At 43.7% G+C, this 12,238-nt stretch overlaps 1 protein-coding gene across 9 annotated transcripts in view; it reads right to left on the bottom strand.

Moving 5' to 3' along the window:
- Positions 1 to 333: 333 nt before the first annotated feature.
- Positions 334 to 12,238, bottom strand: part of clasp2 (cytoplasmic linker associated protein 2) — an 84,588-nt gene continuing 72,683 nt past the window's right edge. For all 9 annotated transcript variants that reach the window (XM_083646212.1, XM_083646206.1, XM_083646210.1 and 6 more), the window contains 9 exons: positions 11,101 to 11,244; positions 10,753 to 10,859; positions 9,741 to 9,882; positions 4,268 to 4,454; positions 3,542 to 3,735; positions 3,313 to 3,441; positions 2,661 to 2,867; positions 2,032 to 2,148; positions 334 to 1,871 (listed from right to left, as the gene is read on the bottom strand). In XM_083646212.1, the coding sequence (XP_083502338.1) occupies positions 1,800 to 1,871; positions 2,032 to 2,148; positions 2,661 to 2,867; positions 3,313 to 3,441; positions 3,542 to 3,735; positions 4,268 to 4,454; positions 9,741 to 9,882; positions 10,753 to 10,859; positions 11,101 to 11,244 (1,299 nt within the window). In that variant the 3' untranslated portion in view covers positions 334 to 1,799. The remainder of the gene's footprint in view (positions 1,872 to 2,031; positions 2,149 to 2,660; positions 2,868 to 3,312; positions 3,442 to 3,541; positions 3,736 to 4,267; positions 4,455 to 9,740; positions 9,883 to 10,752; positions 10,860 to 11,100; positions 11,245 to 12,238) is intronic.

The raw sequence follows: 12,238 nt of genomic DNA on the forward strand, positions 1-12,238 counted from the left end.
ACAAAGCTGGTTGAAAATGGGCGGAGTGTTCCTTTAAGGTTGATTTTAGAGCCACAATGACAAATACACAACCTTGAGTTATAAGGGCAATAGTGCCAGTAATTATGACATCTGTATTTATTCTTTCTAATTTTCTTATAGGCCTTCAGTCCCTGCTGGAAGCAAAATTGTCTCTATCTGCCTCAAAAAGCTGCCTATGTATCACCTTTACTTTGTACCGAACAACACTTTCACCCCAAAGCATGCATTTACTTACACAATGCCATCGCAAAAACCCAAAAGAGAAGGTGTTTATCATGACCTGTACAAGTTTTATTTTTATTTAATTTTATTGTAAGCACAAATAAAAGTAAATGCACAGCGGAAACACAACAGTGAAAACTAGAATGTTACAAGAGGAAGGAGAGAATGACACAATGTGAAGAGAAGAGAGAAGGGGACACAATGTTTCTTCAGATCTGTAAATAATACATTTCTACAAATTTCTCAGCAGAGAGAAATCAACGTGAGAGACTACAGAACGCGCAACAGAGAGAGAAAAATAAAAACTAGGATGGGCACAAGTGTGTGCGTGCACCGCCCTGGGGGACTCTCCTAAATGACATTGGATATTCCATTTTAATATCATATATAGATACAGATCCACTATGTGATAATAAGCCATGTCCACTCATTCTTCGTGTAGTAAGCACCCCCCACACATCTTCCTCCCCATATTGCTTAGAAGCGGACTGATCCAAGACAAGCTGGGAGAAACGGAGGACACCATGGACTGTTCTGAAAGGGCTGGACATTGTTCACATTAATTTAAACCCCCCCCCACTTTCCCTATTCAGACTGTCGGTACGGTAGGGCCCCAATTAAAAAAAAAATGTCTCATGCATTGCCAAGCACATAACGCCTCCTATACTTAGGACTCTGCCTATGTAATTGCTATGAGCAGGCATGACCTACTGTGACCCGTTAGCGCTGTGCTGAGTTGGTCGTACCTTGGGCTCATCGGCACCTTTTGAGGGAGAAAGAATGTGTTTTTGTATGTATGTGAGACAATATTCCAGACTTTAAAAGCCTCTGCAGAAAAACCTCATTGCCTAAAACAGTTCCCGGGCTATCACACATTGTAAATGTACATTCCTGTCTACCTGGCCCCAGGTGCTCACTCTTCCAAGAAGAAACAACATACAAGATACAAGATACTTTATTAACGCGACTGCACTGCTCGTCTCTGCCCCGTTTGTATTAACTTCACCCCCACGATGGAGGACCATGCAGAAACTCTGCTTCCATGTTGACGTTACGAGGGCGCTCAGAGGGCAGAGGGCAGATGGCGTGCTGTGGTGTTTACAGGAGGGCTGAAAGAGGGCGGAGTCTTAATATCTTCATCCTTGAGTGATTAGTGACAAACCTGGGCGTAATATGTAGGAGTGTGTGCAGTGTGTCTGTGTATATGTTACAGAGGGATTGATGGGTCAGGTGGAGTTCAGTTTGAGCGCTAGACATTGGGGTGAATCTTCAGCGTCGGTCTGGAGGACTACAAACACTCCTCCCCCTCTGCACCACAACTCCCACCTAGCACTAGGGCAGGAAACATATGAGTACAGGGGGGGTGGGTGTGTGTGTGTGTGCAAGTGTGTGTGTGTGTGTGTGTGTGTGTAAAGCAGTTTGCTCCTGTGTAAGTGTGTTAGGGGGTGTGTGTGTTGTTCTCTTGTCTGCATGGGCGTGAGTTCCTGAACATGTTTGTTATGTTTTGAGGGCAGAGTTTCAGTTCTGTGGTTGGCCTGTGGAGGGCACTGTGTCTCCTATAGGCCCTCAGCTGAGGGTTCACTGGAGCCAGACTGAGCACGCTTGATGTACAGATTCAACAGTTTCACCTGCAGACACAGAGAGACAAACAGAACACATAAATTGACACATAAATCAATACGGACTGCTTCACAACTCTACAGAGAAGTCATACAAGGAGCAAATTACCATACTGCTTAATTAATTAACTGCATAATGCTTTGAAAAGTCAAAGTCAGAAGAGTTCACCTTGCTGCTGGAGAGTTGGCTGAGGTGTGGTTTGAGGTCCTCCCCTATCACTGCATAGATGGCCACCAAGCAGAAGACACAGGCTTTCCTCACACTGCTCTCAGGATTATCATAACCCTGTGCAACCAGAGCAACACATTACAATCCTGCAGAGCACTCACTGCTTTTCTTCAAAACAAACAGAGGGAATTACAGAGAGCACTTATGGATGGGTGTGTGGTGTGGGTGGTGTGTGGTGTGTGGTGTGTGGGTAGACGTTGCTTTAATGGTGGAACACACAACCTTGACTTCTATGAAAAAATTAAGCAATAAGCCACTTGAGGATATGTTTGTAGAGTTTTTCAAAAAGCAAACAGGCATTGTTAGGCACAACATGAAGCCTAACACTATTATATAAAAAAAAACGAGAATAAATCTGACTTTTAATCAATAATTATTAAATAACAATTACATTTTATTCTTCCATCAAGCATTATAGCTCTAATAGAGGTGTGAGTGGTGAATTTCAGTTGCTGCACTCATATTTCAGTTAACGGTTATGAGCCAGACAATCCAAACTGAGGACTCCCAACTAATTGTTTTATAAAAACATATTGAACCTTGGAAAACATGTGAGCTGTGTGTGTTACCTGTATGAGTCCTGGCACTATCTCGGGCAGCAAGGCTGCCAGGCCGTCGCGGGAAACCCTATCGATGACCTTGGTCTGCATCTTGATGGCGGCCAGGTTGACGGGGTAGTCGGCAGACTGGATGACGGGACACAACACCTTGACGCACTGGTCTGGACTGATGGACGCTGCCAACTGGACTGCCGTGTCCTCGGCTGCTCGGACCACCTGCATGTGCGTACACACACTTTATCAGCACCGATGCTATCAACGCATGACGTAGACTGGGTTACGCACTTTAATGCGTCAAATGTGTTAATCAGATGGAAACTTATTAATTTCACATGGGAGAATCTGTTATTGCTACATTTTATTTTATTTATGCTTTAACAATACATGTATTCCCCATTTTCTACTTCCTCTCTGCAATGTATTCACGATGAAAACATTTAATCAGTGAAACAACATTGCTATGAAAGATGTAATTAGCCTCCTCTCAATATTTTGGAGCCAATGTGTGGTTGCATAGAACTCCACGCAACTTTCAGCAATACAAATGCACAAGTGTGATTCTGGTCTAAGGAATTTCTGTCTGGTGTTGTAACTGCAATAGATGAAGCAGTATGTGTGTGTGAGTGAGTGTGTCTGTGTGTTTGCACACGCGTGCACATACGTCCTTGTGAGGGTCCTTTTGTGCCTCGAGGGCCTTCATGATGGTGAGCTCTGCATAGTTCTTAAACCTCCATGGCTGCTTGCAGAGAATCTCCGTCAGCACCCGCAGAGCCAGCGTCCGGATCCCATGCTGAGAGAAGGAGCAATTCCAGTTTGAACATGTTGTAGTCAAGTTTATTTTAGTTAGCTTAGCTTGTTTGCACAGTGATAGATCATGTCAGTGTGTATACCTCTCTGTCCCCCATCGTCTCCAGCAGAAGCAGCAGGATGGTCTTGAAATGTTCATCCCACACCTGCAGGGTGTTTTGGCGAATGAGCTTGAGCAGTTCACACAGTGCCGCCTTCCTCTCCTCTATACGCTCGTTGTGATTGGACAACTCCTTCAGCAGCTCGGCTACCAGCTCTGATTGGTCCAGGCTGCTGTCTGCTTGGAAAGAAAGGGAACGGGGACTGAAAAATGGGCATGGCACAACGATCATATCTGTTGTTCTTTTTTTGTGAATTATTCTCCCATTTTCTCCTTAATTGTATTTGTCCAATTCCCCCTGCTGTCCTGGTCGCTGCTCCACCCCCACTGTCGATCTGGGGAGAGTCGTAGACGAGCACATGCTTCCTCCGATACATGTGCAGTTGCCAGCCACTTCTTTTCACCTGACAGCGAGGGGTTTCGCCGGCAGGACGGAGTGTGTGGGAGGATCATGCTATTCCCCCCAGTTCCCCTCCCCCCTGAACAGGCATTCTGACCGACCAGAGACGGCACTAGTGCAGCGACCAGGACTCATACCCCACTGGCTTCCCAGCAGACGTCTGAGCAAGCTGGAAGTACCACTGCACTACCCAGACTCCCCTGATCATATCTGTCCTGTGTTGTAGGTCTGTACTACATGAGAAGTTCTTTCACTATACTGATTTGTGTGTGTGTGTGTGTGTGTGTGTGTGTGTGTGTGTGTGTGTACCATCAGTGTGCTGCTCCGAGTCGTCCAGGCTGGGGTCTTTGAGGCTGTGCTTGAAGGGAGAGTCGGAAAAGTGGTCGCGGGCTCCTCGGGGGCTGGAGGAGAGCAGGGGGGTGTTGAGGAGGGAGGTCTTGTTGTCCAGCGCCATGCGGCCGCCATCCACTGTGTCTGCCGCTGTCCCACTGCCACCCTGTGGGACACACACAGAGGAGCTCACAGGTTAGCGAGCGTTGACTTCTATATATGATGTACATCAAAAGACACTTTTGTTACCTGTCTCTACTAGTCAAGTCAAGTCAAGTCAAATTTTATTTATATAGCACCTTTCATACACAAAGGCAATTCAAGGTGCTTTACAAAAAAATAATCGAAAAAAACAAGCAGCAAAGCAATGCACATATAAAAAACACATAAAAAACACAGCCGACAGTTTTAGTTAAAATATATACTCAAATTAACAAACATGAAACATTATTTCTGTTTTAAATAAGTTACAAGGCACTCTTCAGTATTATTATTACATGTACAGTCCATTTGTTGGAAATGTACAGGAAAAATCTTTTTAAAATTACAGGCCGAGAGAGGCAGTAGTTTAGTAGCAGTTAAAAGCAAGAGTAAACATAAAGGTCTTTAGCTTGGATTTAAAAATAGGCAGAGTAGGGGCAGATCTAATGTGTTCAGGAAGTTTGTTCCAGTTATGAGAGGCATAGTGGGAGAACGCGGCTTCACCATGTTTAGATTTGGTCCTTGGGACAATTAGTAGACCAGTGCCTGAAGATCTCAGGGATCTGGATGGTTCATAGTGTAGAAGCATTTCAGAGATGTAGTGTGGGCCTGACCCGTTGAGAGATTTGTAAACTATTAGCAGAATTTTAAAGTCTATTCTAAGATTTACTGGCAGCCAATGCAGGGATTTGAGAACTGGTGTAATGTGTTCAGCTTTCTTGGTTCTTGTTAGAACTCTAGCAGCCGCATTCTGAATGAGCTGAAGTTGTTTAACAGCTTTTTTGGGAAGACCATTGAAAAGACTGTTGCAGTAGTCTAGCCTGCTAGAAATGAAAGCATGAATTAGTTTTTCAAGATCTTGTTTGGACATATAGCCTCTAATCCTTGCTATATTTTTTAGATGATAGAAGGCAGATTTTCTTATAAGCTTGATGTGGGAGTTGAAATTTAGATCAGAGTCAATAATAATGCCAAGATTTTTTACCTGGTCCTTTGGCTTCAGAGATAGGGATTCGAGGTGAGCAGTAACTTTGAGCCTATCTTCTTTTTTGCCGAAGACAATTATCTCTGTTTTGTCTTTATTAAGTTGGAGAAAATTCTGGCACATCCAATCATTAATTTACTAGTGGTGCAGACTGATCAAAAGCGTGAATGAAATATGAGTAAAATTGAAGTAGACATCGCTTTGCTATGGAACTTCTAGAACCTACTTAAGGACCCCTGGGGGGGTTCCTGGACCACATATCGGGGATCACTTTTCTCAAGGGATACGGTGAGGGTTTATCATAGATTGCCTGTGGGTAAATGATCTAGGCAATTTGGATGAGATGTTTTCCATCAGTTGACACCATGCGGTTCTCGAGATGTGACGTCAAAAAGCCTGTGCTGGGAGAGCTGAGACATGGGCTGTTTCCCAATAAGGGTTCTTGTGTGTTCTTGCGTTCTTGTGTCCCTGTGAAACGTCATCAGTCGCAGCCCAAGTACTGCTCCAATGCTAAGTTCACATTCGCCAAGAATGCTTAAAATTCCCGGATGTGTTCTTGACATGCCCACTTTACCGAGGATGCTCTGGTTGGTGACTTGTGTCAACTTGGCAAGGCACGTATCCCAGCATTAATTTCGGCATAAGCGAAGGCAGAACGCAGCAGAGAAGACGCCATAAGCTCCGGGAAGTCTTTTGACAATTTAAAGTTTTATTTCATCACTAAATTAATTTCTGATGACTTTTGATGTCTACAAGCAGGGTAGTAGGTTTCAATAATTGCCACTTTACGAACATTTATGGCGAAAAATGGCAAAAAACCTCCAGAGCACAATTGGCTGCATCTACATCAGCTGAGCTTTTTATTTGTGTAGTACTGCAGGCGGCCTCTGCGCTGGTATTGCGCAACAGTGTTATGTGTGCTTGTGATCTAGCAAGTTAATTCTTCCAAGAACGACTAGCAAGAACCAGGGATTCCGCTAGCATTTTTTCTGGCCGGCCAATTGAGCCGGCGACATTCCAGAATTCCAGCCTTATAGAATATTTACCGGCCCAGTCAAAATGTAGCCTATTGAAAAAAGATAGATGTAACCTAATCATTTCTTAAATACATAACATATTATTGTATAATTTTTAGCAAATGAAATCTTAATTTTAAATCATTTTTTGATTTCCAAATAATTTTCTAACTACCGTAAATTCCGGACTATAAGGCGCACCGGTGTATAAGCCGCACCTTCAAAGTTGACTATTTTTTTCTTATATAAGCCGCACCGGACTATAAGCCGCGGGTGTTTTAATGGGTTTTTTTTTGTGTGTTTTAATGTTTAATTACCATATGTAATGCTCCCATTTATTAACATTTCAACAAAACAACATAACACAACACCACCTGTGTTGTTATTTACAGTGCACACAGTGTCATACAGTGTCATACAGTGTGGTGAAAAGAGGGCAAGAGAGGAAATTAAAACAGAAGTGGATTTATAGTTAGAAAGAGTGCTAAAAAAGAGAGATTTTTTTTTTTTTTTTTTTTTGAAAAAATCCATAGATAAGCCGCACCGTTATATAAGCCGCAGGGGCCAAAAAAGGCCAAAAAACGGGAAAAAAGGTGCGGCTTATACTCCGGAATTTACGGTATTCACTGCGGTGCGGTCTGCGCTTGCGAGTGCAAAGGGAGCGAGCTGCAGGCACACCGCTCCTTATTTAATTAATTAATTCGGTTCGGGTTTGCACACCCATTAAGATTAAACAATAAAACACAAAAAACAAAAGCTATTATCCAATCGTCCAACAAATGTATTTTATTATAGTGAATGAACTCGTCACAAACTTTGTGAACTGAGTTTTGTCATATATTCCCGTTTAATTAAGCCAGACACGGGCCTACGGTACATTAAATGTTTCTTTGCATTCAAGAACGTGAAATTAAATAACTTGAAAGATAATCTAAATTAAAGGTCCCAATTCGTGCAGCTGTAACCTCTTAAAAACGTGTGTCTCTGGTCCATAAAACATGATTCTGGATTAATTTGTCGAAAATATAGCAACCCCGTTTGTTGTGACGGAGTTGTCACTTCCTCATCTCGTTGCGTCCCAAGAATGGTCTGTTTCTATAATATATTCAGAACTAACAGTTCCCATTGGCCGCTGAGGGAGAGCCCGCCCCAGGCTCCCAGCAGCCAATCAGATTAGCGTCTGTGGACCAGCACGCTAGGTTGTGTCCACAACTAACGTTAGCAATGAGCTATCGCTAACTTAACGGTTGCTACGCTAAAGAGGACATCTCAAAATGCCTAGATTTACCGAATGCACCTCCGCAGTTGCTGGATCACGTACAGTTGGCGTCGCTCCAGCTAGAAGTGTTAATTTTGTGGCTATAGACAAAATGGTGCAGGTAGCTTGTGTGTGAGAGACGCGCGCAGTATGCTTGAGGAAGCGACTGACGTCACATTAACCCGTCTGGGGGGCGTGATTTCTAACCCCAGATAGGATAGGCAATAACCACGCCCTGTGCCCGCCTACGCAGCAGTCAAGCGCCGGGATTGGCCGCTCACGTGAGCCAATGGGACGATGATTACTTGACAAGCTCCTGGTGCGTGACAAGCAGACTGACAAGGCTTCAGCCTGCATGCAGCTCAGCGTGCTGCTACAACATGATTTCGGTAAAAGGGTAAATTAACAATGTTTTAACTAATTTTTCTCCATCAAAACTTCTTAGCAAAACTAACACAGTTAGATTGTTCTTATAGCACAACTTTTTTCATCTCGTGACCATGCTGCCTGAAGTCACCTGCTGCTGCTCCTTGTGACCTCTGCCTCCATCACTGATAAGACACAGTAAGTATAGTTTTAAATGTAAAATGTTTCCATTTATCCACTGAGACTATTTCCTCAATATTTACCTCTCCCCTCTCCCCAGAGATGGATGCTGTGACCTGTCCATTCCAGAGCCGTGTAGTGTTCATTGGCTAATGAGTCTCGCATTTTGGTCCTCCGCTGACGCCACTCTCTCTCTCTAGAGGACACTGGTCTATTCCATTCCCATTCCCAACAGTTTTATTAGCTATATATAATTATATATACTTTTGGTTTTATTGATTGTGTTTTTAACTTTATCTAGGTTTTATGATGCATGTTTGCATATAATTTATTTGAATTATAGCTTTATTGGTTGTGGTGTGTTCAATTTTTTATCTATGGTTTTATTGCATGTTTTGTATAGGCTATTGGTGTTTTACTTTATTGCTATTTATAATTTATTTTACTTTTGATTTTATTGGTTGTGGTGTGTACAACTTTATCTATGGTTTTATATTGTTTTATATGATTATTTTTGTAGTTTTTTTGTTGGGACTGGAAGAGGGATTCCCAGCTGTTCTGTAGAACAGCTGACTGGACTTGGGAAAAATGTAGAAGAAAAAACTGGACTGTATTTTATTATTGTATTTGATTTTTTAGATAAAATGTCTGCTTGTTGAAGCTTGGGACTACAGCACCTGGGTTTATTCATCTTTTAAAATAAAGATGTTTAAAAAACTATTGCTTGTTACATTTATACAGTGCTATACCACTGAATACCCTTCTCTGATTGGCAATTTGATGAGTCAGGTGCGCGGTGATTGGCAGGCTGACGACATGCAGGTGGGTTAGATTTCAGACTCACCCCAGGAGGAAAATGTCAGGGGGGACCCACCGCTGTACTAGAGCACACCATGTCCTTAAATGGGGTGGGGGTGTTGTGGGAAGGGACTGCAGTAAGATCAGACCGGAGGGGTGCTGGTGTTTGTACACTCGCAGTCATAAATTTAAACTCAATAAGCCCCACTATCTAGGCCAACGCTCAAGAACTGATTGAAGGGACAGTTCTCACCAGGAAAATATTCTCAGTGTGATTTTCATTACGGCTATATATATATATGTATCAATCAATAAACACGGTTTTAAGTGGTGGATGGATTAAGTTTACAGCGCTCAGTCTCGTAAACACCTAATGTACGCGTCTCAGTTACCACGCCGCGGAGCGAGTGGCGGGACGGCTCGGGTGTCGGGGCCGGCGGGGGTGTGCGTGTTTTAGGCATGTTCCAGCTGCCAGTCCAAACTGGCTCACGTCAATCAGTGTTCAATTTCCTCAACAGCGGAACGACATTGCCATAGCAACAATGAGCAGTATCTATTGATCCATCTCTCTTCCAGCTAAATTGTTAGTCTAGTGATATAAAAGCAGGCTACCATACACCAACATCCCTCCCCCCTCGCTCTGCCCACCTCCTCTCCTTCCCGCCGTCTGAGCGGTTCGTTCATGTCCTCGTGGCTGCGCAGGCTGAAGTTCTGGATGGCCTCGGTGACGCCTTTCAGCGAGCTGTAGATGTCTTCAGAGTCCATGTTCTCTGTGTCGTAGTCAAACGCACTGCGCCACACAAGAAGAAAAAAGCTACAATAATCATCCAAACTATCTTGCTAGATATTGCCATGTTGCTTATTACTGATGTATTGAGGAAGAAAATTATTGTACAGTACTACACATAATTTGATATCAATATCTAGACTTGACGGGAGGCTTTCTAAATTAAATTTAATGTTTCACTATAATGTCTAAATCCCACAATTAACTCTAAACTACAGTCACAATATCAATTATACGTGATCGTTTGATAACTTTAAGATTGTGCAGCTCTAGATGGTATTTTACATTATTAACTAGGAGGCAGTGAGAAAACGTAAACCTCCACCAACGATGAACAATTCTCCATATTTGCCGTTACACCCAAAGACGACATTCTTATTACTTCAACTTTAAGTTAAATAGATTTCCTGACGCTGCAAACATAACCTTAGGATTTGGAATTAATTCTTTACCTCAATTAGTTTAATGCCTACGGATAAAACACACACATTGTCTTATGGCACAAACTCCAGAACACCACTAAAAGCTAATCAATCCTTCCTTAGCCCAAGGCTGATCTGTCCACCAAATGTCATCCATACATTTTAAAGATACCATGCTGATGGACAGAAAAACAACCCAATAAGGGCGAAAATATAAGTTCCTTTGTGGAAGACATTAGCAACAGCATCTACACTAGCAGGAACAAAGAGGAATTTAAGCACATTATTGTCTCGCACTAACACGCTTTGACTGATAGGAACACGTGCAGACTGTAGTCTTTTAAGCGGTCTACTTGTACTTTTTGTCAATGTTTGTTAGATGGATTTTCCATTTTTGATGGATTGTGGTGAGCGAGGATCGTGTACGTTCACTGCAGAGTGTGCACGTTACCTTGGTGAGGGGGTGTTCTGGGAGGTGTTGGTGGGGGAGGTGAGTGGGCTGGACCAGCTGGCTGGCGACCGGGGGGTGTGGCGTGTCAGAGGGCTTCCCATTGGTGCCTGAGGAAGTGATAGGCAGACTTAGTACACCATTAACATCCATAACATAATGATTCACTCACACACTCACACACACACACACACACACACACACACACACACACACACACACACACACACACACACACACACACACACACACACACACACACACACACACACACACACACACACACACACACACACACACACACCCACACACCAATGACACCCTCACTGTCCTAAGTTTGTGTGTGTTAACCTGTGCAGCATTGCCAGTGTTCCTCAGGTGGTCCCGGAGCAGCTTGCTGGCTCCGTCCTGGAAGGTTTTGGGCAGCGCCGCCAGCAGCATGGTGAACTCTGGAGTGTTGAGCTGGAACAGCGAGATGAGCACCGCCTGCGCTGCCTGCAACACGCACAGAACACGCTTAGCGGCCGTGCAGACCCAACTCGCTTATTTGAGCTGCCAGCGCCTTTCTGCAACTCATTCTCTATGGTAAGGACCTCTTCCAAGCAAGTGGCTCCTCTTTCAAGGAACGCACCTCGCGTTTAAGGGCTTTGAGCGTCTCAAGCTGAAAAAAGTTCAACATTTGGAGGAAGAGAGCGCTGCTCGTCAATGTCACTCCTACCTCTGCTCCTGCCAGGGGGATCTTCAACCTCCACTGCTGCCAGAATTGCCAATAATCTGGCTTTCATGTTTACAGTGTGAACAATCAACGACATCAAACGGATGAAACCAGCTGGCTACCGTCCGTGTGAGCGTTGCGTCCTGAACTGTACTGCAGGCGACGGCAGAGAAAAACAAAAAGCACAACAATACGCTCCGTTCACATGCGTTGTGTGTGCACGCTCCCTTAAGGTATTTTCAGACCAGATGCGAAAAATTTGTGCGAATAAATCGCACGTCAATAAAAAACAAACCCATTTATCTCTATGAACCTCTCCTCACCAAATCAGAAACCTCCGTATTTCATCGTGCAGATTAACTTTCTCCACAGGTGTTTCGATTTCTGCAGATTTCGGATGCTGATAAAACATGCCAACCAATGAAATAGTCTATAGGCAATGATACCGTGGTGGAGTGACGACTAGATATGCTGCTACAGGCTGGTAATATTGTCTGTGTGTGTTAGTAACCATAGGACCTAGGACAGAATAATGTCTCCATTATGAAAGTGCTTCACTCTTCAGTTATAAAACGCTATATTCGCTTCATCATGATCCCACCCATATAACAAGCCAACCGGTGCTCAGCTCTCCAAATGTGCAGCGCTTGCAGAAAGAGGGGAAGCTGTCTGGGCGGGCAGGGCAGAGAGCCCGAGGATGGAGGTGTCGCTCTTGGTGTTAACGTTTTTCCACACTGAAATTTGTCAACGAATATTCTGCATTTTTGTTTCGTT

This window comes from Poromitra crassiceps, assembly GCF_964638095.1.
Source record: "Poromitra crassiceps genome assembly, chromosome: 11".
In the NCBI taxonomy this organism is placed as follows: domain Eukaryota; kingdom Metazoa; phylum Chordata; class Actinopteri; order Beryciformes; family Melamphaidae; genus Poromitra; species Poromitra crassiceps.